The sequence below is a fragment of the Dermacentor albipictus genome, chromosome 5 (genome assembly GCF_038994185.2).
Source record: "Dermacentor albipictus isolate Rhodes 1998 colony chromosome 5, USDA_Dalb.pri_finalv2, whole genome shotgun sequence".
Lineage (NCBI taxonomy): Eukaryota > Metazoa > Arthropoda > Arachnida > Ixodida > Ixodidae > Dermacentor > Dermacentor albipictus.
Genome location: NC_091825.1, coordinates 109,473,029 through 109,500,202, shown reverse-complemented (window position 1 = coordinate 109,500,202; position 27,174 = coordinate 109,473,029). Strand labels below are relative to the sequence as shown.

Genomic DNA, 27,174 nt, shown 5'->3' with positions numbered 1-27,174 from the left:
ATTGAATCATGTGGGTTGAAGATGTGCATAGTAGTGGGCTGCAAAAATAGTGACTGGCATATTAAGGAATGGAATGAATCTGTGTAGCCAAGTTCGCGGACCGTTGCTGCAACTGTCCGTACGTGTTACCGGCACTTCGAGCTGTATGTGGCTTTCTTCGAGGATATAGAAATTTGCTCATCCGCCAACGTTGTATCGCTAACCTTCAAAGAAAGTGCTTCAGCCCCGGAACGTCGACAAGAGTGAGTACCGCTCGTTAAACAATTACAAAGGGAGTAGTGCTGCTTCCTGTCGTATACGTTTCGCGCTTAGTATTTACACACATCTACCCCATCTGGCACGAAATATTATACGCCCACGCTATCGTCAACGTGTCAATAAGTGAATGGGCGCACACTTGAATATATGCGCACCATGTACGCACAATAAATGACGGACTACACCGATAGCGCACGCTTGGTCGACGCTGAATGTTTTGTGACGGTGCACAAGAGTAAGCGAGTTACTAGCGATAATACATCTTTGCTAAACGGTACTACAACATGCAATTTATCGGAACTGAGTCCACCCGCGTGTGATTAGGCAGAAATAATCAGATAGTGACCACACCAAGGAAATTTACTGGGTCAGAAATGTGACGGGCCGCTGCTTCAGAATATTTGCCAAATAAAGAAAGTTTAGCAAAATACACTAATCCTGATTCAATTCATGAGCGGAACGCTTGGAAAGCTTGCAATACATATTTAGCCTCGCTTTTAAAACGAGCACCATATACGCTGCTCGCGCCGTTTGGACAAAGCTTAATCAGCTTCCAAAGCGCTTTTGCTTGTTCTCTGAAGCTGTGGCCAAAGCTTCGTGTCGTCCACCCAGTCATCGTCTATGATATTTCCCGTGAGAGAGACTTGCTATGCTGCACCGGCGTCATACGCATTCATTGTAAACGTGGGGGCAACGGAGGCAGTTGAGGCAAGCAATGGAGGTGTCACCACGTGATCAAACGTGGCAGCGCTCACGGGATCGCCGCGAAAAGGGTCAATAGATTCGCAATTCTTCCTCAATTTATGCCACTGCCACTATAACAAGCACCACACCACCGTGACCAATACTACGGATATCACTGCAGTTGCCCTATTGCATGCGCCGAGGCGGTGAATAAACTTGTTGACGTGCCCTATACAACACCATCTAGATGGCTTACGCTTTTCACACCAGACACCGCCTCTGTCGCGGTAATTTTAGCAGACCCATAGTCTATGCATATTAAGAGTACCTTTGTCTATGCCGTAATAGGTTTTTCTTTCGTGAAAGTCAAGATTTATCGCCAAGATATATGTCAGTTAATAGGTGTACACATAACAGTAATGCCACAAGGCTGGATGAACTCAGGCGATGAAGAAAATTTAACTAATAAAGCCGTTTCAAGGGACCTAAAATGTACACATCTGGCTATTTCCGCACTAAGAATTGTGTTACTCTCAACATTCTCTTAGGGTTCTACAGGCAGCCTCGATACCAGCGCATCGCGGAAAGCTGCAGCAGCACGCATGCATGACAATGCGACAAAGCTTTCAGAAGCAAGGCCCATAACCGCAACCACATAATGGTTATTTCGCTTACGTCACAGTCGACGTCGCCGGGTGCCACTTGCTGGCAACACGAGCGGCTCACGAGTGACAGGGAGAGTGGATCGTGCCCTAGGTTGCTCACCGTCACGTCTGCGCACGCGCGCCTAGGCGCAGTGAGAAATGTCGCTGCAGCTCGACACGGATATTCTAAAGCAAGCAATAACAGAAGCTCGTCACGCGTTTCTTGTTTACGAGATGCCACTGATTCCGTGTTGTTGCTACCGCACCCTTCGTTGGCTCAAGCACCTTCGCACAGCCGTTATCCCATGGATATGCCGTAGTACATCAAGAGAAAAGGTTACTTGTCGTAATCACTTCGGAACACCTACGTAGCCGCGTTTATACGAACATGATAGCAGCACAACAGCCCAAGCAGCTTCAATTCTAACATAGCGTTTATGCACATGAACCCATGCGCATGCGCAAGCAAAGTACATAGTTTCAATCCTCCAAGTATACTATACTTAATTCACGAGGGAGTGAGCTGGTTTTAGCTTACGTGTGGTTACTTCTAGTGCATCATCATCAAGGTTGAGAAATGATTGCATGAAGCGCTTGGCAAGACCTGGAATTCCGAAGACACATTTTAATGGGGCGGTGGCTCTTATAGCGTTCAATTTTGGCTACTGCGCGCTTTGCAATGGCAATGTCGGTTCACCGGCAAGTCCGGCATGACGACACAGCTTCTCGCTCCCAAGATTTTAATGCGATTAGCATTCTTTGCAAACTTTGGGCACATTCAGTCAACCAATCCGTCCGTCCTCTGACGCTGTCGTGAGGCCTTCGTGGTCGTTTCTTCAGCTGAAGAGCATGAACTATAACGGAGCCATCTACGCAACGGTAGGTATTCAGGTATATATGGTCACATCTTGGAGAAAGTATGGCTGATATTCCTAATTGTCCGAGTAAAATAAAATGCATAAGCATTACTTCTTTCATTAATATCAGCGTGAAGTAAACAATCATAACAGAAACTCAAAGGCGCGGGATCAAAGCTGCACCAACCAGCACAGCTGGAACTTCTATTCGAGCATATAGTCTGCGTTCGTGCCCCCGGTTATGCACATTTCAAGACGATTCCTTCTTTTCCGAAATTTTATTTATATATGTCTCTCTCGAGCTCTCTTTCTCGTCGCTTGTTGACGAGTAAAACGAATATAAACGGTGACGAAAATAAAAGGTGATGGACCGAATAACAAAGTTGGAATAAATTTTTGCAAAAACAGTGAATTCCTTATTAAACATATTAAGCAATGCGCGAAACGCCGGGGTAGCACGCAGTTGCGGACGCTGGGTCAAGAATGGCAGCGCGATATCAGCTGGATCCTAAAGCAACCAGCGGTGACATGCGGCGATCAAATATAGCGGTTTCCGTCAAAACCCAGTCCGATAGAATCTTACAAGAATCTTCCCATCCTGCAACTATAGCCCTGTACTTCTTTCCACCTTGCCCAGCCTAAGCAGCCTGTCAATCAATCAATCAATCAATCAATCAATCAATCAATCAATCAATCAATCAATCAATCAAATTGTATTTGCCAGGACAGTGTAGGAGGGACATCTGCGCAAAAAGCTATCGCAGTAGCTTCACGAATTCCCAGGGTCAATTACATGGTAGTGGCATTCACGAATACGTATATTTTCTGCCGGAAACATCAAGAAAAGAAATGAACACAGGAAACGATATCTCTAACAGCAAAAATAAATGCTCCTTGAAAAATAACTACACCAATAAGATAACACATTTTGAAAGAAAGGAACAGGGCTTTATATATAATGCTTTTCGAAAGGTCGAAAATGCATTGCAACATCACGAACATACATATCGGAATTTAGTGCTAACAGAATAAAAAGTTGTACAGTACGTTGCAAGGTGTTTGAATTATTCTAAATTATTTTAAGGTATGTAAATTTAAATAATTTTACAATATAACTAATTGCCATTATGAAGAAAGTGTAGCGTAAATCTATTTTGTTTAGATTAACTGTGTATTTATATTTTTTAAGTACTGCTGTTATATTATGTGTTAAAGAGACACTAAAGGGAAATACTAAAAGTGATAGATTAGTGCTCGAGAATCTCTAAGGCGTCAACATGATCGCGAACAGGGCCTTAATATTTGAGAAATCGAGGTAAATGCGGGACATGACTAGAGACTCCCCCGGGACATTCAAGCACTTTCCCGATGACGAAAGCACTTCTCAGTTAAATTCTGTCACTATAGTACTCAACTACTCGTTGCAAAAAAAAAACCTCGTATTGTATTAAAAGATGAAATAAAATGCTACTTGTCCAGTTCCACTTCATGTTTAGAAAAAAGAACTCAATGAAATTACCGTTGACAACGACGCGGGTGGTCGAAAGGTTTCGTTTTAGCTCGATCTGCGCCGCCCAGGCTTTCGCGTTTCAGTACTTTACCGATCGCGCAGTGCTAGGCTAGTTTTGCTGGCTCGCGAAACTTGCACACTGCAAGTATCGGAGAATTCAACTTCCATGTGATGTCGCGGGATGCCCGAGCTAAAGTGAACTCCCGTACAGTCTTCGGCACTTGACCAAAAAGAAGCCGCAGCAGTGAATCCGCCGCTCCGGCTTGGCCCGGTGCCGCCGTCTGTCGGGCGCCGCTTTACCCACCGACGGCTGCAAAGGGCGGTGATGGCGTATGCAGCGTCACCACTACCCCGGCTGGGTGGCGGGAGATTTGCATTTCAGAAAAGGTATACGGACCCTTAAGATACAATTTTCTCGTGAGCTCAGTCCTTTCTTGGCGCGAAACAAGCGTTGCGAGGTTTCTGGAATGGTATTTAAACAGTCCACATCGACTTAGTATTTGCCTTTAGTGTCCCTTTAAGGACTGCAGCTTGTATACATAAGTTATCTCGAAACCCCGGTACATACCATACCTCGGAGTTTTGCGTACATTTTGTATCAGTGTGGGCCTCTACAGTAGTAAATGACGCACAAAAATTTGCAACGTATTCCGGCACAAATTAAATAGTTTTTCATAGACTATGCTCATCAAATTTGCCTACGAGATTTAGGCACGATTAAAGAAATATATTATTTGTTGGTGAATGTCTCTGAATGTAGTGATCTCTACAATCTCTACTATCTGCTACTGATCTCAACTATCTGGTAGGGACACGTAAGGTAGTTGATAATGATGACTATGAAAAATGAGAAGGAGAAGGAAGAATATGATGGTGATGGTTGTGGTGCGTCGTAGCGGCGGTGGGAGCATATTTTGATGGGGGCACAGGCAATGGAGGCGGTAGCACAGGCCACTAAGGTCATTCTTTTTGCTTCTCCGTAGGCATCCTAATCTTTTAGCTTTTTTTTTTTACACTACGCTTGATTACTTGCCGAAAATAAGTTCGCTTAATTGCGTGATTTTTCTTTGCTTCGCGCCAAGAAACTTCCAGCCGTCTCAGCTTCTGCCGAAAATGCAATTTCCTCTATTGCGCTTACGAGCGGTTTGGTGGTGCCATCTACTGGTAAATAACTACAACGTACAAGCTACTACAATCTCGGAGTCAATGCTACCACACGGAGCAGAGGTTCCTAGCGGGATACTTGAAACTGCAAAAGAAAACCGAGGGCTGTGTGACAACAGACTACACGCGAAAGAATTATTGATCTACAGGGTCACTTCGGGCATGTTCGAACCTGATCGTGTGTCCGACTTTGTTATTTCAAATCTACATCTTTCTTTTTGGCGTAAGTGCCACTAATCCTTGAAAGTGATTGTCCTTAAACATGTTTCGTTAAACATTGTTTTTTGTATACGTTCTTCTTCCTTTAAACAATGTCTAACCAACCCGTCTAACAACAGCTTCTGCTAGAGTCTAAAAAGGTCAGAAGAGAGAATTTTCGAACTCCCAAGGTATTAAAAAACACAACGGCGACGGCCAGCAACGCAGAGCGGGTACAAGCCGAGATGCGACTTAATTACGAATTCGACAGATACGATGGCACGCTTGCACGCTTGCAGAATGCATTATTGTAGGTGTCGTACTTACAGAATACAAGGGCGACGTCTCCTTTGTGTAGGTCCATGATTCCGTGTCCCTAAAAGTGTAGCAAAAGGTTGTAACTTTTGTTAACGGTTATGTTTTCCACTGTAAAGATTCATTCATTCATTCATTCATTATCAGCATAACCCGAACATCTATCAATAAGAATAAATTGGACGTTAAGAATCAAATCACATATACCAGGCACTTCAATGATCTCAATCTTTAGCTCTGTAGGCGCACAGCGTTTCACATGCCTATCATCACTCTGCGGAGGCTATAAGCTGCAACGCCTGTAAATTGCGAAACCGGTAAAAAAAAAAAAAAAGCAGTTTCCTGTAAAGCTGGTAGCTAGAAATCATACGGCAATTTATCGATTCTTCCAGAAAGTGAAACAATGGGGGCGTACGTTTAATGATCACCATTCACTAGTCACGGCAGCAATCCCCAAACACACGTTTTTTTTTTTCCCCGATGATCTGTGTCGACGAAAGCGCCCTTTTTCTTGCTCCAATGGTTGGCAATGGTGGGGCGTGCCACATTGCCGCTTCTATTGCCACCCCTTGGTATTTGTGCACCAAGGTGTGGCCAGTACTAAGGTGGCAGTGTACCAGTAAGTAAGTGCAAACAGAAAATTGCTCGAACAGAAAAGACATGAATAAAGTCTATTTTTTTTCTTCTAGCTTGATCACGTCAAATTGTAATGGGCGTTTGTTGTGCAGCCTCGCTTTCTAGACGTGATGGAATTCCCAATGTCAGCATGGGCGCCTGAGTCACGCCAATTCAAGCTATGACGAAAGTGGAAGTGTACAATCGCATTGAAGTCCAATCTGATTCGCTCGCGTTTCACTTCTGCCGGCTTACGCACAGTACAGACTTGTTTTAAATGACCACGCCTTGCGAACTCACCGGCTACACAATCCGTAAATTGCAATACGCGCTGTAAAGTACTTAGCTAAACATTGACTAAAATGACTAAAATTGTTCTATCTCCAACAGGCGTTTATAAGAATAGTTTTGTATGACTTAAAAAGAAAACGAGAAAACAAAAAACAAGAAAACATGCGTTATATGTCGCGTGTTGGCTTTTCTTTATTTCCGTCGTTCTTTCCTTCTTTCAACTGTAATGATCAGTTATTGACCTATCGAGAGACCAACAACGATAAGTCATGAATCACAGAGCCTCAAAATCTCGCATATGTCTTGAGTTTCGTTGTCAGAGCGGTTATCGCAATACTTATCGCAAAACGACGATTTGTCGTGGCCTGACTTTCTGAAAACCAGCTAGCAAACGTGGAATGCTGAGGCTCTTCGCATTCATCACCAGCCATGGGCAAGCGTCAAGAATGCAAGGTAGGTTTCACCAAAGTCTGACCTTTAACAATACTTCTTTTCGTTGAGCTTGCCACTGCAGCCAATACGCATGGCGGTGCAGCGCAAATGTGCTCACTCAAGTATGAATGTTTCGTTGCATAATAGAATTAACGCAAGAATAGTCAATCAGTCAGTCAGTTGGTTGGTTGGTTAGTTAGTTTGCTAGCTGATTATTTCTTTCGTTTGTTAACAAAATAATTTGTTAGCTTGTAAGTTAACTTCTCATTTAATTAGTTGATTGATTATTGTGGGAGTTAATAAATAATTGTTTGGGTAATTAGCTAATTAGATTATTTTTGGTGTAGCAGTCACGCTTGGCTGTATTTAGGGTCCGTCGTGTTTTTGGGTAATCCATATCTCCAGATTTTCGCACCCCGGACAAATTTCATCAAAATCGGGTTAAACTTGATTTCTCCGCGATGTTTGCCCTTTCGCAAAATATAATAATAAATACAGGAGTTAAATAAAAAACGCTGCCCCCCCCACTTATTTTTTGTTTAACAAGTGGTCCAGATATACAATTAATACTATTACCATACGAATATGGTGCATGCCTCGTTCTTGCTTAACACTCAAGCGAAAGCCGGCATATATAACAATAGTGCGTATTCCGCGCCTGTTAGCATTGAGTCAAAGAAAGCTTGCTTTTTTTAGTAACCGCGTTTACATGAATACGATAATGGTGCACTGAATCGCATTTCCGACACATCTAAACGGCGGTAATGCGCTACGAAGCTAATTACCGTAGCGCTAACGTTGCTTTTCAGTACGAACGGTAGCTGTGACGACGTTCAAAGAAAGGTTGACTGGTTTGTCTTTGGTATTCCATTATTTTGTGCAAGAGCGTATATTTAGAACTAGTAAAACAGGAAGACAACAGACATGCTCGACACACTTAAGATGCACAGAGAAATTCTCCCAATGACAATGATGACGTACATCAAAAATGGCTTATAGGACAAGGAAAAAAAGAGAAAGAAAGCATATTACACATCCTGCGAAGCATGACCCTGTGCATTACTTTTTGTAATTGCTTTTCCTTTTTTGGAAAAGTGCAGAGAACAATGTAAAGAAGGTACCTCCAAAGAGGTCTCTATTTATTGTTTTTGTTTATGTGATTTCTTTTTCATGTAAGAATCATGCCTGACAACGAGTATTTGTATGATCAGAAGGATGTACAGTTGGGCGAGTTGGTACGGTAACATATTCTTGATTTATAGCACGTAAAAATCCAGACGAAGACTCGAAGCAGACAGGACGAGCGCTCGTCCTGTCTGCTTCTAGCCTTTGTCTGTATCCCTTGGCGCTATAAACCAAGCATTTGTAAGATCAGTTCGTCCCATGATTTGCGAGCTGCTCGCTTTGCCATTACATGTTTCCGTTCCTGCATAAGGATTTTGCTTGTTTAAATAGGACGTTTGTGTCCGAAAGTAGACCATCGCTTGTGATAATCGCTAGTAAATATTACTTGAAAAAATCTCAAATATTGGGCTGCTAAACACCCCCCCCCCTTTCCTTCCATTTTCTCCTCGGTTTTCCTGTCACGCAACAAAACATCCGATTTCTCTCTGGTTTTCCTCTTTAAAGGTAACATCCGATTTTTACCCTCGGAAATTCAAAAAAACATAAAACCCGAAAACGAAGGAGCCTATCTATAATATGCAGACTCCGTACATATTCGCGTTTATATGCGCACTTAATGAATAGGAAGAAAACTGCGTAAACGTTTCAACTACATAAAGGTTGTCCCACTTTTGTATGTATGTATGTATGTATGTATGTATGTATGTATGTATGTATGTATGTATGTATGTATGTATGTATGTATGTATGTATGTATGTATGTATGTATGTATGTATGTATGTATGTATGTATGCATGCATGCATGCATGCATGCATGCATGCATGCATGCATGTATGTATGTATGTATGTATGTATGTATGTATGTATGTATGTATGTATGTATGTATGTATGTATGTATGTATGTATGTATGTATGTATGTATGTATGTATGTATGTATGTATGTATGTATGTATGTATGTATGTATGTATGTATGTATGTATGTATGTATGTATGTATGTATGTATGTATGTATGTATGTATGTATGTATGTATGTATGTATGTATGTATGTATGTATGTATGTATGTATGTATGTATGTATGTATGTATGTATGTATGTATGTATGTATGTAATATCTCTAATGCACCTACCTTGATATAAAGCACGCACCCCAGGGCCGAAGAATTCATGCTGGGGCGTGTGAATCGAAGTTAACCTATACAGTGATAACCATCAACGTATGTTGTGTGGTTGTTATTGGTGGCGCCTGTAATAGAATACTTTCGCTCGTGCTAAAGCGTACACGCACAACCCCTGGCTTCTGAAACTCATCGGCCGCTGTGTTGTCGCCCTCCTCTTGATTTCACAGTCAGTACAATGCGGTTTCCTGCGAATTATTCACTGGCTATGACGTTGCTCTGGTAATTAAGCAGGAGGTCGCGGGATCGAATCCCGGCCATGGCGGACGCATTTCGATGGGTGCGAAATGCAAGGACGCCTGTGCACGGTGTATTAGGCGCACGTTAAAGAATCCCCCGCTACGACGTGCCTCATTAATCAAGTCATAGTCTTGGCACGTAAAACCCCAGAATTAAAAAAAAAATTCGCCCGCAAGATTGGGTTCGATATATCCACCGTTTTTTCCCCCCTCTTTTCAGTACAGAGCAAGTTTTGACTATAAAATAAAGCATATTTGCGAGGACTTAGTTACGTGATGTTTACGGCTGGTCGACGCTGTCGGCTAGCAGTGAAAACTACAGATCAGGTTAAGATCATGTTGGCGTTTTTTCTGTGAAGTTAAACACATTTCAAGCGTGCTCAACACGTTGCCAAAGTCTATCTTATTGCTTGTTGTGCTAACATCCCTGCATTCTTTTACTCCACACCGACGTATCCCAGGTCGCAAGTGGAACATACATCTGCGGGAGTTTAGGTATGGGTATTAAAAACCAGAATTTGCCCCCTGTTCGCTCGTTGGGCTAAGCGAAGTCGGCCGGTCACTTTAGCTATAGAATTAACATTACTTCATCAACACGTCGTTGCGGGTCTGAATCGCAGCTGGGGCGGCCCAACTCCAGTTGGGGCGGAACGCAAAAATCCATGCGCACCGAGCTTTGGGGCTCACACTGAAGTATCCGAGGTAGTCCAATATAAATCCGGAGGTATCTCCCTATGGCCTCTCCCATAGCCATATTGTGTCTTTGTGACATGAAGCCTTATATTTTTTGTAGGACTATAGGGAATTTAGAAAAAAGCGACAACCCAAATAAAGCAAGTGAACTTGATAAAAATGAGTATCTGTTTGCACGTAACTAAGAAGCAGCAGCACCTGACAGTAGCTTCTGTGCACTACGCGTACGCGAAAAAGTATTAAACAGCCATTTGAGAGTAAGCGTGCGAAAAGCACATCATTTTGTTCACGGAGTCACCTGCATTTAAGCTATGAATCTACAGAGAACACGTCACTTCTAGGCTGTATACAAGCGTGATGCGAAAACGTAGCTAGAATGTGTAGGACGTGTGCTGGAAGGACGGGGAGCGATCACGTGTCAGGAAATTGTGGTCTAAAAGCACACGTCTAAATGTGCAAGCGAGTGCTTCTCCGCGTAGATTTAAAGCATGCAGTGAAGCCGCATATGAAGGAAATCACACTGTGCGGCCACGCAGGTAAGCGGCTACCGCTGGCTGGTTGGTAACGAAGCGCTGCAGTTGAACTTGGATACCCTAGCGTACACTAACGTCACGTATTTTGATCCTACGTAAAGAGAGCTTCTCCGCATAGACTTAACACGCGCGGAAAAGCCAGATGTAAAGGAAGACATTGGGAATTCTGCCACGCGAATTCTAGGCTAGAACTGCAGCATTGAACTTGTCAATGACGTAATACCGAACTCGTATACCAGAGCACGCTGATCACGTAGAAAGAAAAAAAAATGCACTGGTAGCGACATATTGTGACATGGCAACCATAATGCGTCAGGAATGTTCTTCCTTAGCGTGCCCTTCCTTTTCTCACTGATTAAGACTTCAACTTTATGGCACTGACGATAAGTTTACACCAGCAGATAAATCAAACATATTCGCTCATGCGCAGCGTCCAAGAAATGTAGGACATTTCGTCGCCCATTTTTTTCCAGCGTGCTTTGTATTGTGTTGTTGCCCTCTCAAGGTTATACCAACAGGTGATTGAAGTTGGCTCTTCACTGCCTATGCATTTGACGCTCTAAATTCAATGCAATAGAATGAACTGGGCTTTTACAATGCATTTCACCTCATGCGCGGGGGCGTTCCGCTTGCCTCAAGACGAGCGGCGATATCGCGGTATACGCTAAAAGCGTGGTCTTCGAGATTATGGCGCGCCGTGCTGTTGCAACGGCTGAATGCCGCAGTATACTGGAGGCAACGCAAGATCGATGGACATGAAAAGCATTCTCTTGCGAAGTTGGACAGCGCTTAATAGAGATAGAAAACTCACGTATCATCTCCTGACCTGCTTTACTACACATCGAGAAAGCCCTACCCGCCGTGGTTGCTCAGTGGCTATGGTGTTGGGCTGCTGAGCACGAGGTCGCGGGATCGAATCCCGGCCACGGCGGCCGCATTTCGATGGGGGCGAAATGCGAAAACACCCGTGTGCTTAGATTTAGGTGCACGTTAAAGAACCCCAGGTGGTCAAAATTTCCGGAGTCCTCCACTACGGCGTGCCTCATAATCAGAAAGTGGTTTTGGCACGTAAAACCCCAAATATTGTATTGTATTGTATCGAGAAAGCCCTGGCGCAACAAGAGCATTTGCTTTTTTTTTTAATTTTTCTCTTCTTCATATGCTGTGCCCAATTTCGAAAAGTAAGAAACAGCGCAGCAACAGTATCACTGAAAGGCGAAACAACTCAGGCGCTGTCCTCTTGCTGGGCTATTTTTCGCGAAATGTTGCTCAACCAACGAGCTCAGCTTCGCGCACAAAGTAGGCTACGCCCTGATTGGCTTCCATTACGTGGTGCAATGTAGACACCCAAAAGAGTTCGTGCGCAATTTTGTTGATCGCAGTGTTATAAAATGTCTCCCTCAAAGCTGTTGTCGTCTACGTTTTCCGGTATTTCTATATACGTCTACGCTGTACTGAAACCATTTGGTACATACGTTGTATAGGACCGCGCTTTTTTGCCGACAGTCTTCATACGTAGCCTTGCTTTAGTAGTGACAGTTGCAGCTATTGTCCTGAGAAACTATATGAGAAAACTAATACGACTGGCAAGAAGACTAAATTATGGCTCGCCGCAGACAATACGACCAACTAAATTTCTTTCTTATTCTGAAGTAGTTCGCTTGCAAATCTTTCGTCCTGCTTTGCTCACCTTAATTCCTAGCGGCAGCTGGCCGACGTCTCTCTTGCTTTGAGCACATGTGGCGAGCAGAACCAGAATTCCAGGCAACAGAAGCATTTCTTTCCGGTAGAAGGTATCAACACTTGCAAATATTTGGAGAAGGCTTAATGAGGAGACAGTTCCACGCCAAATAGAACAGCACTGATAAACTTTCATTACCGATGCGCTCCAACAATTAAACAGTGTACTTACTGCACGAGCAGGATTCAACTGGCACGCACTCTCCTCAAGCTTGTCTAATCAGACGTGGTACCGTCGCACGTGTACACGTGTAGGCTGGACCAGTAGTGACTCCAACTGGACCTAGGACAAACCCAGATCACTGAATATTAAATTGTATTATAAGATATTCATCGAAGGAGAGCGGACAAAGTCGACTGACTTAAAGATCCGTTGGCCCAGGTGTTTATAGAAGTGCGGTTGTTAAATCATGGGCGTTTCATCCCGAGTGTAGGCAAAAGAGGAGCTCGCCTAGGGTGGCACTTCTCGGAGGGCACAGCCCATGTGATGCCACACCTTACCCCGATTCAAGAACACGTTTCAAACCAGCAGGCCACAGAGAACAGTTCAATTTTGCAACGTTGGATTCCATTTTGTATCTTTACTGAATTTCCCCAATGATCTTTCCTTTTCTTCATTTTTTTCGGGGGTGGGGGTGGGTGAGCGGGAGGTCTTAATATACAATGAACCGATACGCGAGGAGCTGTATACTATAATTACTGGGACATAAAAGAAGAAAAAAACATGTCGGTGTTATTTTAAGTCACAGATCAACTGACATTAGAGAGGAGAAACTGCCAGTTTACCATTGAGACTATAGTGCGATACTCATGCTTCTTTTTTTGTAAGCCCTAGCGTAAGCTGTTCTTCGCAAACCTGTCAGTTTACGTGAACAGTGCGTCACACGAGGTCCAACATTCGCATAAAACTAAACAGGTTGCAAGCGAGAAATGATGATGATGACGACGGCCCCATAGCTCGTAAACACAGTGGGGGGGGGGGGGGGGGGGGGCTAGAATTGCGTGCTGAAACAATTACCTAATCTCTTACAGTGTTCCATATTCGATTAAATAAAATTGAGAAAGAAAGACAAAAACAAGCAAATTACGAAAGGACAATCAAAAAGTTATTCGTTTAGTTGATTGAATGGGTTTAACCGCAAACGGCATCAAACACATATCCCTGTGGCTGACCCCTGTAACTGACGCACCGAAAGATAGTATTATTTCTGATGATAACATTAACCCTAATTTAGCAAGCGGAATTTCCAGATGTCTTTTTCTTAACAATTTGTATCGCCGACATAACAAAATATAGTGATCTAGGGATTCTGTTTCTTCGCAGTATGGACACAGAGGCGATAGCGTCAGACCAGTCTTGTGTAAATATAGGCTTAATGGAGGGACACGGCCGCGTAATCCCATGATCCCTACTTCTGATTGTCTTGATGGACACCACTGGATTTTCCACGGAAATATTAGGCGCTGAAATTTTGTCCATGTTATTATTGATTAATTGACATCTTTATGAATGGGACATTTTCTAGATCTAATAGCTGTTATGTGCGCCACTACTGGAAGAACCGGCATTATAGGTCCACTCAGGGATACTCGCGCTAATAAGTCTGCCATTTCATTAGAATGTAATCCACGGTGGCCAGGTACCCATAATAGTTTTAGAGAATTCAACTGTGGACGAACTAATGTTAGAAACGTCTTTAGTGTTGGACGAAGCTGTAAGCGAAGTACAGACCGAAAGGGAATCTGTTATAATAACCGCACCTATACTGCGTCTGAACGGAGTTTCGGAAGCGCCAAAATAATTGCTGAAAACTCAGCTTCGAAAACGGGAGTGACATCTGGCAGCCTCAAAAAGAATGACCAGCCAAGCGGAAGCGAGAAAATGCCTACGCCCGCCTTTTCAATGTTCACTTAAGCATCTGTAGCTATTATGTTATTTGTTTGTACTTGTGCAAGGTAATTTGCAACAGGTTAATTAAGAAAGTGGCTGATGGAAACTTTTAGTTTGGGGGAAATGTCATTAAATTCTATCTTAATATTCTGATTTGATTCAGTTGATGGAATTACCTCTCGAATGTTCACAGTCAGACTATCTAGTTGTTTTTCTACAAATACAATCTGTGGAGTATGAAAATGAGGCCACTGAGCAAGAAAGAAGGAATTTGGATCATTAATAAAGGCGTATTCAGATCGTCTAAGCGCGGCAAGCTGCAAAATGTTAGAAATGTTTGAATTGTTAAGATGCGAAATCTGCAGGGCAATGTTGGTAGGCGCGCTTCTTGATTATTAATAGCCCAGTCAAACTCGCAGACACGGGCACAGGCGCAGGGCCTCACGCTCCAAAAGAACCTGAGTCTGTTTTATAAGCAGGACCGCCTGAGAACAATACACACCCGAATTCCAATATGGGGCGCATAAAAATTTTATAAATCATTAGCAGTAAATCCCTACGCAGTCCATATTGTCGGTTACTCATTCTTCGCAGAGTAACTAAAGCATATCGAGCCTTACACGCTACACTTTCTATGTGTGGACTCCAGTTGCATTTTCTATTATATATGATTCCCAAATATTTTAGAGACTCAACCTGTGAAATAGGTTCTTGCTTATTTTGTTCTTATATTTTGCTTAAATTTGTAGTCAGACCAATTTTTTCGGCACTGGTTGTAAAGAAGTTGCTTCCAAGCTGCATGTTGGCGTCGGTGATCTCGCGTGCAGTCTGTATTCCACCAAGGGCTATAATATGCTTTCTTTGCAGATGTAACACTAAACTCAGCTTTTTTGTAGGTCCTTTTGATCATAGCACAAAGTTTCATAGCCTTGGTGTCCTCACGCTCTTCAGAATAGGAAGCCAAATGTACCTTAAGATCGGATTTAAATTTATTATAATCTACAAATACGCGTACCTGAGAGCATGATGGCATTATCGGGCAAGCAATTTTCAAAAATTATTGGAAAGTGGTCACTGTTGGTGGCACAGTCCAAGGCTGTCCAGGATGAGCTAGTGAGGGACGAACTTGCGAAACTTAAATCCAATGCTGAGCGGGAAGGATTGCAAATATATGTAGGAATTCCAGAGTTCCGACGAGACAGATTATTATCTATTGTCCAATCCCACAAGCGTTTACCACATTGATCAGATTGAAAGCCCCAGTACCTGTGATGGGAGTTGAAATCTCCAACAAGAATTTTGTCCTTAAACGATGAAGACGCTGCTGTATCCAAACATCGAGTGTTCTGCAGACTCACAGGAAAGTATAAATTTACCTAGCGAGAAAGGTAGGCGCCCTGGTATGGTTATATCTAATGCAAAAATTTCACTTTCAGGAAACATATGTTTATATGAAATCTTTGCCTTAAGGCTAATTCTGTTAGTGATAAAGAAAGCTAAACCTCCGCCCTTCGATGGACCATCCAGTCGGAAAGATCGGTAGTTATTTAATTGAAAAGATTGATTTCCTGAAGGCCATGTTTCTTGCAAAGCAATGATATCCGGGGGAATTTCGATGATAAATGCAATAAATCTGTTGCTGCAGAGTGAATTGATCGGCAATTCCAATGAATACTTTTGAGGAGTCCTATGGTTGCGAAAGAAGAACTCAGTAACTGCCTTACTCAAAATGCTTTTCTTTAAGAAATGTTCCTTTGTAAGGCTGTTTTTCAGATATTTTTTGGTCTTTGAGTGAGTTAGTGTCGTAGCTTTTTTTGACAGAGGGGACCTACATCGTTTTAACGATCGAAGATACATGTCCATTTCATCTGAGCCCTGTGTGTTATCATTAACGCTTGCGCATTGAATAATGCGCTCACCGGATTGGCAGCAAACAGCGAACACTTTAAAAGGTCTTGTACACAGGACTAGTCTGCAGCAGAGGATATCTTCTCTGCAAAATTGGCGGACCTCAGTAATGTTCTAGAAATAGGCCATCGCCGATCGCAATTCTTCTTGAATCGCTTTTGGATTCTTCATCCCTATGTCGCCGTCATTGGTTGGAACAAGAGCCACAGGAACTGATGTGACGCGGTTGCGTAGAAACAGATGCACAGGTAACTCCTGCAGAGGATTAGAGGCGGACCAAGGGAAAGCCCCTGGCCCTGGTGAAGAAAAGGGCATCTGCCTGGTCTGATTGCCTAAATAATAATGACACTAGCAAAACAGTTGACAATGTATAAAAGAAAAAACAACTACTCAATCCTTGGCCAAAACCCTGGGAGCCAAAAATAGCTCAGAAAGGGCCGACAGGGAAGTGCTTCCCAGCAGCATTTGATGATGATTATGATGAGCTTGGCGCATAGCAACTCACGGGGATTGGCCAAGAGTCGGGAAGACTTTGCTTATGTGTTCAGGAAATGAATTTAAAAATCTATAATTTTGTTGCATAAATTTAAGCATGGAAAATTAAAAATGGTTCAGTAGCCTGTCATTCAATGAAGAGAAAAAAATATTTATAATATAAATGAGGCAACAGAGGAGGAATGAAAAGAATAATATGGTCAACAATGAAATCGGTTTGACTCAAAAGGAAATTTTTCTAAGGCGAAGCACACATTCCTGTGTGAGTGCCCAAGCGCAGACGCTCCGAAAGACAGCAGTACCGGAGTGTTCAATGATAGGCCGAGCTGTCGCACTGTAATTTCTGATGTCATTTTTCTCATGGAGGAGAAACGCCGGCATTCCAGAAAGTAGTGCTCAATCGTCTCTAATGAGTTGCAAAAATGGCGCAATGGGAATATTGCCAGACCAGATCGGTGCATGTAAACATTTAGAGATGGTACTCGACAACGCAGTCTCGTTAATGTGACTTCCGTTTGTCTTGTTTTGCAAAATTTCCTGCTCCGAGGGAATTGTAAATGGTGCAATCGATTATTGCTTAACCTTCTGAATATCCCCATTGCACGAGAAGCTTTTAAAGTTATATGTTCAATATGCTCACGCCAATTAAGATTTCCATCATAAATAATTCCAAGGTACTTGACTTTTTCCCCTTGTGACATAGTGGAATGGCGGTATGAAAGGGATATAGTAACTGGGTCTTGTAGGGGAAAGACGAGAACGGCACTCTTATTTAAATTAAGGGACAATCGAATACTGTCCAGCCATGCTTCTAGCTCGCATATATGTATTCCTGTAAGCATTCGTACAGTGACTGAATATAACTTGCTGTAGCAAAGGACGCTATATCATGAGAGTAAACGTACGTGCTTACATTCTGATGATAAGGAATGGAGCTGAGTAGGACGTTAAACAACAGCGGGGACAAAACTGCGCCTTGAGGAACCCCGCGTGTTTGTCTGAATTTTCCAGACGAAATTCCACTTTGTGCACAGTAAAATTCCCTGCCCTGCAAGAACCCTGCAGTCCACGTCACGAAGTAGTCAGGCAATCCAATATCCTGCATCATCTTTATTAATAAAGGGTATTCTACACTATCGTATGCTTTAGAAATGTCTAATGTAACTAGAGCTGCGTATTGTTTTTGATAACGAGCCAACTGAATTCGGCTTTCTAGGTCGACATGTGCGCACCAAATCGACATCCCTGGTCTAAATCCAATTTGGCAGGGGCTCAATAATTCTCTTGTGGTCACAAACTTAAACATACGTGCGTTTATTAATATTTCTATTAATTTTACAAAATTTAATGTTAGAGAAATAGGCCGAATATTGTCTAGAACATACCCTTTGGTTCGGTCTTTCAGCAGGGAAATCATCTCCGCAATTCTCCGCACAGGAGGGAACCGTGCATATTGTACTGAGTAATTTACGGCATCTAACAAGCCGTTAGGAGCGACTTTAAAGACGAGTTTAATCATCTTGGTAGTGAGTCCATCGGGACCTGGGGCTGCAGCTGGTAAACAGGAAACAGTTTAGGACAATTCTGACATTCTGAAAACTCTTCGAAATCGTCTGAAGCGCCCTCTCCGTGAGGAGAGGAGGGAAGAGAGGTAGCGAATCGGGTCTCTAACCCTCTCGCGATTACCTTTAGAGAGTCAGATTTTTCACTTGTGCTTAAAACTACCGACTCTCAGTTCAAGGGGCGTGGAATTATTTTTTGGGTTCTTAAAAACCGAAATAATGCATGCTTATTATTTCATTTTGAAAGGAATTCGAAATGTCGGACATTGTAATCGTCTTTTGCCTTAGGCACCGTTCTTTTAAATGTTCCAGCAATAAATTTATGGTTACTCCAGTTTTTCGGAGACTGGTTATGCATGAGTTGTTTCCATGCAGCTTTACGTCGCTTGTAGTCCCGCGAGCAATCTTCAATCAACCAATTTGTAGAAGCAGTGTTCTTGCGTGCCTTTAACTGGAACTCTGATCTTTTGCGCGAAGTATCAATGATTGAGCAGATATCCTCAGCTTTCATTGGAGAATATTCAGTTGACTTGAAAGTGGTCTGCAAGCATTTTTTAAATGTACGGTAATCTACAAAAGAGTGGATTCGAGCCTCCACGGTGGACTGCGGAGCTACCACTTCAAACAAAACTGGAAAATGACCGCTGGTTGTCCCGACATTCACCGTTTCCCATGCGGATATGGAAAGATCTGGACCCGAAAATGTAAGATCCAGCACAGATCTAAACTGTCAGCGAAGAAATGTAACTGATCCCGAATTTTGACATGAAAGGTTATTTGTTATTGCCCAGTCCCATAGACGCTTTCCGCACAGGTATGTCCTGGATTCCCATGATACATGATAAGAGTTGAAGTCACCTGCCAAAACTATACTGCATTTTGCCAGAACCGAGTCTAGTGGGCGTGTACCCTGCGCACCCGAGGGAAAGTATATATTGACCAACGAAATAGGCCTACTGCCAGGGAGAGTAATTTCTACTGCTAGAATTTCACATTCTGGAGACAACTGGAATGATATATTTGCCCTGTGGCAAAACTTGCTTGAGACCCTAATTAACAGTCTCCCACCTCTAGACGGGCGATCTGGGCGAAAGGACCTAAAATTGTGCAGAGAAATTTGTTTTTCAGGGGATAACCAGGTTTCTTGCAGTAAAATTACATCTTGAGAAATTTGAGAAGGTAGAACGTTTAAATCAGTAGAAGCAGCGAATACTGATCTGCAGTTGCACTGCAGCACCCTCATTTACCTTCCAGTGATGAGAGCACCGCAGAGCCCACAGCATTCTCCAAAATATTACATTTTGGGTTGACTTCAGGGAGCATTTTCTTGGATTCACTGAGTGTGAAGTGATAGCCTCAAGGGGTGAACACCTCTTTTTCAGTGCCCTCACGTCAATTTCCATGTTTGAGGTATCTTGATAATCAGAGTTGTCTGGGCTATTAGTTGCCTTGTTTGAGGAACCTGGAACAGGCCTAACTTGCTCTATATTGGTTGTGGACGCAATTGCCACATTTTCCTGAGAGTGGGCTAAACAAGCCTTCATGTCAGAGCTCGATGGCAGGGCAGTAGCACTCGGTAATAATTGTTCTAACTTTGAGGATACTAGTCCATTAAATGATTCCGTGCCGCTTTCTACAATGCGCTCCATAATTTTAGCCATAGACTTTTCAATAGCTTGTGCGATTGCCTCTGGCAGGCTTCCATCAACGACAGCTTTGTGTCGTGCTGTCACACTCGCATAATTATGGGCTCTTTCCTTTACTGCCGCAATGGCCTCTTGGCGCGAGCAGCGCCTTTTGTCCATAACTTCCAGTATTTGGACTTCTTGAGTTCTAGCAGGGCAGTTTGAGCAATCAGCCTTGTGGGCTTCACTGCAGAGACAGCAAGAGTCCGACTTGGCCGAGCAATCACTAGTGGAATGACTCCCGCAGCAGACGCAACAACGAAGGATGGATTTGCAACCACCCATGCTGTGACCATAGCGCCAACAATTGCGACATAGTAATGGACGCGTGGCAAGCGGGTCCACTCTGAATATTAGAGGCCAGACTTTCATCTCAGTAGGGCAAGATGTACCTGCAAACGTGGCAATTACTGACTCAGTGGGGACACGTTTATTATCCACCATTCTGTTGCACCGCTAAACAGCAATTACTCCAGCCGCGGAGAGCTTTTCTAGGGTCTCTGTCGGACTTAAAGAGGAGTCTACACCACGAACTATTCCTTTAGTGCAGGTAAGATGCGGGGGAATGAATGCACTCACTTGCATCGATCCAAATGATGAGCACCTAAGTAAGTCGTACACACACGCCTGGTCTGGCGAACGGCAAACAATCGCACATCTGCCAAACTCTCGTACATCAGTGATGTGCAAGTAGTGATGCGTTGCCGCCTGAAGTTCCGCCTGCACTGCCTTCGGGTTGTTGAGCCGGATGGCTCCTCTATGCAAATGCACCAGCGCCACAGGAATGCTGCTCACCCCACTACGAAAGAAAGCTTAGAGAGATATTTGATCAGGTAGGGAAGCCGACCAAGGCGGAGATCGCCCCGTCCCGTCCCCTGGATAATTTTTCGACATTTGTGGCACTATCTCCTTATCAGACAATATAAATTTATCTTAAAACCCTGCTTGGTATCTACAAAACTGGACTAAATCCGCCCGACACTTAGCCAAAACCGCGATAGCTCACTGTTGCGATCCGAACACCAGCTCGCCAGGCCTCCTGCTCGCACCTTGCAGACGGGTAGCTCGAACCGACCACTCAAGCTCAAGAACGGTGCTTCTTCTTCTTCATCTCGCTCGTGCTTAGGGGCACGTTAGCACTTGCTGTTCCATTGTTGCATTCAAACCGACGTACCGCCTCGAAGCTTCTTCTTTCTTTCTTGCCATCTTTTACCTCGTGGCCGTTTGCGCTGCTCGCGCAAGGTCGCGCGTTAAAGGATTTCTAGCCCTACGAGCCATCCGACGCATGCTTTGCAACGCGGAGCTCAAAATTAAGCTGACGGCTTATAAAACCCATGTTAGGCCCAGTTTAGAGTACGCAGCAACCTTGTCGGACCCGCATACGAAACAGAATGTTACCAGGCTAGAGAAAATTCAAAGGATGGCTGCAAGATTCATTTGTAATAAGCACAAGAAAACAGACAGTGTTACAGGATGGAGGAGGAATAAACTTTTATTGTATAACCAGCACTTTATGATGGCCGGGCCTAAGCCTCCCATGAAGGGACGTTGAGGGCTTGCCTCGCCGCGGCCTCGCGGGCGTGCTGGGTCGCTCAGGTTTGGTCGTCGAGGGCGGAGCTCCGCAGAGCCTCATGCAACCTCGACGAGAGAGTCGTGGTGTTAGTCTGTGTGTACTGTGCTGGGCACTCCCACAGCATATGCGGAAGCGTAGGCGGGTGAATGCCACAGCACCGGCAGTTGGGGGTAGTGTAGACGTCTGGAAATATAAGGTGGAGGCGGGCGGGTGAAGGGTACGTGTTTGTTTGAAGCAGACGCAGGGCTGTAGCCTGCACTCGGCTGAACTTGAGGTGAGGCGGGGGGAAGGTTCGGGAACTGAGGTAAAAAGCCTTAACGAGATCGTTATAAGCTGTCAGATTGTCCCTGGTGTCCAACTCATCTCCCCTGACTCCGGCGCGGTTGACTCTATAGGCCTCGCGCAATGGAGTGGGTGACCTCGTTGAGATTGGGCAGGTGTGGGTGGACAGGGCCCGCACGGGCCAGGATCCATGTTAGGGAGATTATGCTGTCCTTAGAGTGTGGTGCCTGGCAGAGGATGCGAAGAGCTTGGGGAGAAATACGGCTTTTGCTGAAGTTAGTGACGGCTGAGCGAGAGTCACACATGGTGGTGTGACAGGTGGGATCTAACGTGGCCAGGGCGATGGCCACTTCTTCAGCCGTCTCGGCAGTGGGGTAGTGACGCTGGAGGCGTGGTGTAGGACTCCATCGCGTGTGGCGACGGCCACAAATCGTGTGCCATGGGAATATTGGGCTGCATCAACAAATGTGACGCCAGGTACGTGAGCAAGGGCTTCTATGATAGCTCCGGCCCGAGCTTGGCGCCGGGTCCTGTTATATTCAGGGTGCATGTTTCTAGGGATAGGGTCTATGTAGATCCAGCTACGGGATGTCGGTCGGGATCGGTTGTTTGGGGCCCTGTTGCTGATGGTAGGTGAAGCCAAGCGTGGACAGAATAAAGCGTCCCGTTTCAGTAAGGGTGAGCCGTTCAAGCTGAGAGCGTTGTTGGGCTTCAATGAGTTCGGAAAGGTTGTCGTGAACTCCCAGTTGGTTGAAGAGTTCAGTGCTGGTGCAATGCGGGAGGCCAAGTGCTTGCTTGTAGACCCCTCGTATGAAGGCTTTGAGCTTGTTTTGCTAAGCCCGGTACCAGTTGAGGTACGCAGCAACGTAGGTAAGTTGACATATGACAAAGGATTGGACGAGGCGGAGAAGGCTCTCTTTTTTGAGTCCCCCTCGTCGGTTAGAGATACGTTTAAGAAGTCGTACGGTGTTTTGAGATTGGGCACAGCTCTTGTTGAGAGCCAAGGCGTTGGAGCCGTTGGTAGAGATGGCGAGACCGAGGACCCGGATACTAGGGACGTGTGGGATAGGACTGCCATCTTGAAGGCGTAGGGTTATGGCGTCACAGGGTCGGTGATCAGATTGGCGTTTGGGAGGGCGACCCCGCTGAATTGGCTTGTAGAGCAGAAGCCCCGATTTAGCCGGCGAACAGCGCAGTCCGGTCCCTTGGAGATAGGCTTCAACCGTGTCAATCGCCGTTTGGAGGGCTGACTCCACTTGACCATCACTGCCTCGGTACGACCAGATGGTGATGTCGTCGGCGTAGATGGTATGGTTGATATTGTCGACTTGTTGTAGTTGCTGGGCAAGACCAATCAAGACTAAGTTAAATAGCATGGGAGAGATAACTGAACCTTGCGGGGTGCCTTTGCTGCCAAGGGGAAGCTGGTCTGATTATAAATCCCCGGCCGAGAGGGTGGCCGTGCGATTGGAGAAAGTCACGAATGTAATTGTAGGCTCGCTCTCCCAGGTGGAGGTTGGAGACCTGTTCAAGGATAGCTGCATGGGAAATGTTACCAAAGGCTTGAGTGAGGTCGAGTCCGAGGATGGCTTTTATGTTACGGGAACGATCATTTAGCACTTGATGTTTGAGCAGCAACATAGCGTCTTGAGTAGAAAGGTGAGGGCGAAATCCAATAATGGTGTGGGGATAGAGATAGTTGTCTTCGAGGTGACTGTTGATGCGTGCTAAGAAGGCGTGTTCCATCACCTTGCCTACGCATGAAGTGAGGGAGATGGGCCTTAGGTTATAGAGGCTAGATGGTTTGCCAGGCTTTGGGATTAGGATAACGTTGGCAGTCTTCCAGGCAGCTGGGAGGGCGCCACTGCGCCAGCAATCGTTGATGTCAGTCAGATGGGACACGGACTCGTCATAGAGATTGCGAAGGGTTTTGTTAGTGACCCCGTCTGGCCCTGGAGCAGAACGACCGTTAAGCTTGCGAAGAGCAGTATGTATTTCAGATACGCTGAATCGGCGCCTAGTGTAGGGTTGGGATTACCGATGTAATTGCTATTTGGACTGACTTGTCCCCTGGAGATATATCTGGTGCAGAGGTAGCCAAGTACCTGTTGTGGACCTTGCTGAAGGGTCTCCGTATAAAGGAGCTTCTGCAGCCGATTCTGTTGGGTGGTGCGGGTGGTGGTATTATCAAGCAGATGTTTGAGGAGTTTCCACGAGGAGGGGCGATGAAGTTGTCCATCCACAGTGTTACACAGCTCAGTCCATTGTTGCCGGCTGAGGGTTTGATAATGCTCCTCGTTGGTTGTGTTGAGTTTGGAGATCTAACTTATTTATGAGGCGAGAAATGATTGGTTTTCTTGGCCTCGAGTCCCTGCAGTCTAGGCGGGCCAAATCGAAGTTGAAGCTCTTGTATGTCATGTATCATGATTTTTTGCCAATTGATTTGTCTCCCTACATAACCCCATGTGTCTCGCGCCAACACTCGTTGCAATAATGGCAAACAGCTCGAACAGTATCTGCAAATATTTATATATTCAAGTCTTGATTTGTTCACAGCACCATAGCAGCCTGGACTCTGTTACCGAGGGACGTTGGTGACAGCCCCAATGTTGAAGTGTTCCTCGCAAAATTGAGAGCTATGTCTGAATGATGCATCGTTTTTCGCTCTTTCGATATCTTTGTAGTGAATGTCTATTCGATGTTCCTTCTGTTTTTTTTTCTGCATTGTATCTGGTCACTTCTGCCTGGACTCAAGACTTGAGTCTGCAGTATTGTAAGATAAATAAATAAATAAATAAATAAATAAATAAATAAATAAATAAATAAATAAATAAATAAATGGTAGGTCTAGTCTAGTGGCCGTGGAGCAAGTTTCAGTCTTTTGAGAGAGCGTTTCCCGAAGTTCTTCTTGAACGTACGTATTGCGTTCCTGCGTTGCTGAAACAACCAACGAACCGGGGTACGTGGGTGTTCAGCGCTTTTAGCCGGTTTCACAAGGCGGTCTGGCAACGCCGCAAATCACGTGCCTAAGCCGCAGTTTTTGTTTTGCAAGCGTATGTATGCGTTCTAAAGGACATAGTTTGTCCCACTGCTTGGGCGTTCTTGAGTGCATCAAATAATAAATAACCTTGCGTTCCGCGCATTATGTAAGGGCGCGCGACAGCGAAAGACTGGTCACAAGAACGGAAACGCAGCATGAGCATGCATGTCGCCTTGATAGGAAAGGCGTTACGGTAGCGACGACAGTTGCAGCACCGGACTCGGGGGAGGGACTCCGCGCAATCTGTGAGGATTTTCTCTGTTATCACAACTGTGGAGCACGCTCACTCCTTGTGCGCCACTTAGCTGGAAGATGTTGGTAGTTTACGCTTGATGGTTTCCGTTCTTCTTCGTCGTCTCCTTTCGTGTCGATGTGATACAGCGGTGAGCACACTATGTGTGCTTGTGTGTGACTGGCTGTGGCTGTGTTAGAGTAGCTGCGCGCTGTCTGGGCGCCTTGAGTGGAGCAACCATGCGTTGAATGCCGGACGGATCTGAGAAGGCTATTCATTTCTCAGCGTTACCGCGTGGTGTAAACAGTGCGGTCGCAGTCAGATCCGTTGTCCGACATGTTTGACAGCTGATAGCTCTGGTGACGCAAAGACAGGGAACACGAAGAGGCGTGCGAAGTGCCCAGCAGCGCGGAAAGTCGTCTCCGTGTTACGTCTCAGGTCCTGGCATGCTGGGGCACTACTCGGAGGCCCGGGCCTACGGCAGTCGGGACGAGGAGGCGCAGCAGCACGCCGATGTCTTCCTCGACTTTGACGACGACCCCGTGAGCAAGGAGGCCATTCAACACGACTGGAGCGGTATGCTCTTCTCACAGGAAGAGAACCCCTTCGTCGACGAAGACAACGATTTTATTCTCATCGCCGAGTGCAACGAAGTCCACGGACCGATGCCACTCGTGAGCGCTACTCTCGCTTTTACGTTGTTGTGTCGTTTTGCTGTGTCTCGCTTGTTGATGAGATTTCAAAGCGCGTGTAAAAGCGCTTTCACGCCGAATTCTGCCGCTCAGTCCTGGAAATGAGAACTAGGCCGATGGGTGGTGCGAACATCATGTAACATGATTTGTTTGTGAAAGTGGAGGGGTCACGAAAGTCAAGCTTAGCCAGTAGTATTGCACTGGGATTTTAGGAGGACTGACCTTGTCATAACATTTTGGCATACCTGTGCTCATTTATAGCGTCACCCTACATGCAAATATAGTTGCATGTATGAAAAAAATAATAATACACGAATGCTTCACTTCTTGCATGCTTGACGTAAGACACACATTAGGAGCTTATATTGTTATTCAGCTACCAGTGGACAACAGGCATATCAGAGTGCAATAATCATGTTGCATTTGTGTGAGCTTTGTCACCGAGCTTGTTTGACCAATATCTTTGTTAGTAAATAAGACAACATTGAAAACTTGCTCTGATGAAAACAGATTCCGCTAGCTTTCGGAGCTGTATCACTGCCGCTGGTAATAAGTTAGGCTCATGACCAATATGTTGATTTCTCTGGTTGTATGCACCTTTGCAGGTGCTTGCTGATTCTTGAACATGGTGAAAACTAGCAGTATAAATTGCCAACTGCTTGCCCTTTCCTGTAGATGCCATCGCAGCTTTGTCTGCGTGTTTAGTTACTACCTCAAGGTTGTGCCTCTTTTACTTCAGATGTGCATCAAGAGAACATGTCAGATTCTTGTCACGTAGTTTACACTTGTTTTTCTCCTGCAGGTAACCATACCTCACAACATAGGAGACAGGGTGGAGAGCATAGACATCAACTCATTAGTAATCAGCATACTCTCTGTTGACTATCAGCAAGTAGGAGCGTGAGTATGAATTCAGTGAAATGAGATATGAAGACTATGTGCTTGATCATATATCACTTGCAGGCTGTGTCTCGGAATTTTTTGTGCCAATAATCCCTCCAAATTTGATGCAGGCAAATAGGTGCCAGCCACTAGTGATAAAAATGCACATTTGCAAGATTGAACTCATACACATATGCACTGAGAGTTCTAGTACTATCATATGCTGTGGCAGTGCTAAGATAAGATTTGCAATGCAGTTAGTGCTTAGTCTACCACCTGAGATGGGCCAGCACAGTATTGTGCACCAATGCTGGCATGCATCCAACACAAGCCTGCATATGTGGCTGGTCACTCGTGATAAAAACAGCCTAATGATAGGGCTCATGATAGAGAAAGTGACAAACAAAGTGCTAACTGCCAAATAACATTCATAGCACAATACAAGTAGTAA

At 44.7% G+C, this 27,174-nt stretch overlaps 2 protein-coding genes across 11 annotated transcripts in view; one reads left to right on the top strand and one right to left on the bottom strand.

Annotated features, from left to right (window-relative positions):
- Positions 1-21,166, bottom strand: part of LOC135920698 (uncharacterized) — a 40,800-nt gene extending 19,634 nt beyond the window's left edge. Inside the window, exons 1-5 of one of the 2 annotated variants that reach the window (XM_065454920.1) lie at positions 21,072-21,166; positions 12,654-12,764; positions 12,432-12,543; positions 5,643-5,691; positions 1,618-1,715 (exon numbers count right to left, since the gene is read on the bottom strand). In XM_065454920.1, coding sequence (XP_065310992.1) covers positions 1,618-1,715; positions 5,643-5,691; positions 12,432-12,518 — 234 coding nt within the window. In that variant the 5' untranslated portion in view covers positions 12,519-12,543; positions 12,654-12,764; positions 21,072-21,166. Of the gene's footprint in view, positions 1-1,617; positions 1,716-5,642; positions 5,692-12,431; positions 12,544-12,653; positions 12,765-21,028 lie in introns of both variants that reach the window. The other variant, XM_065454919.1, reaches the window with a different exon arrangement.
- Positions 1-27,174, top strand: part of LOC135920709 (uncharacterized) — a 311,372-nt gene that overhangs the window by 236,380 nt on the left and 47,818 nt on the right. For 8 of the 9 annotated variants that reach the window (XR_011514578.1, XM_070538734.1, XM_070538733.1 and 5 more), the window contains 2 exons: positions 25,588-25,823; positions 26,644-26,741. Coding sequence is in view for 8 of the 9 variants with exons in the window: in XM_070538734.1 (XP_070394835.1) it covers positions 25,588-25,823; positions 26,644-26,741 (334 nt within the window). In the remaining variant the exon portion in view is untranslated. Of the gene's footprint in view, positions 1-24,936; positions 25,163-25,587; positions 25,824-26,643; positions 26,742-27,174 lie in introns of those variants that run through there. The other variant, XM_065454940.1, reaches the window with a different exon arrangement.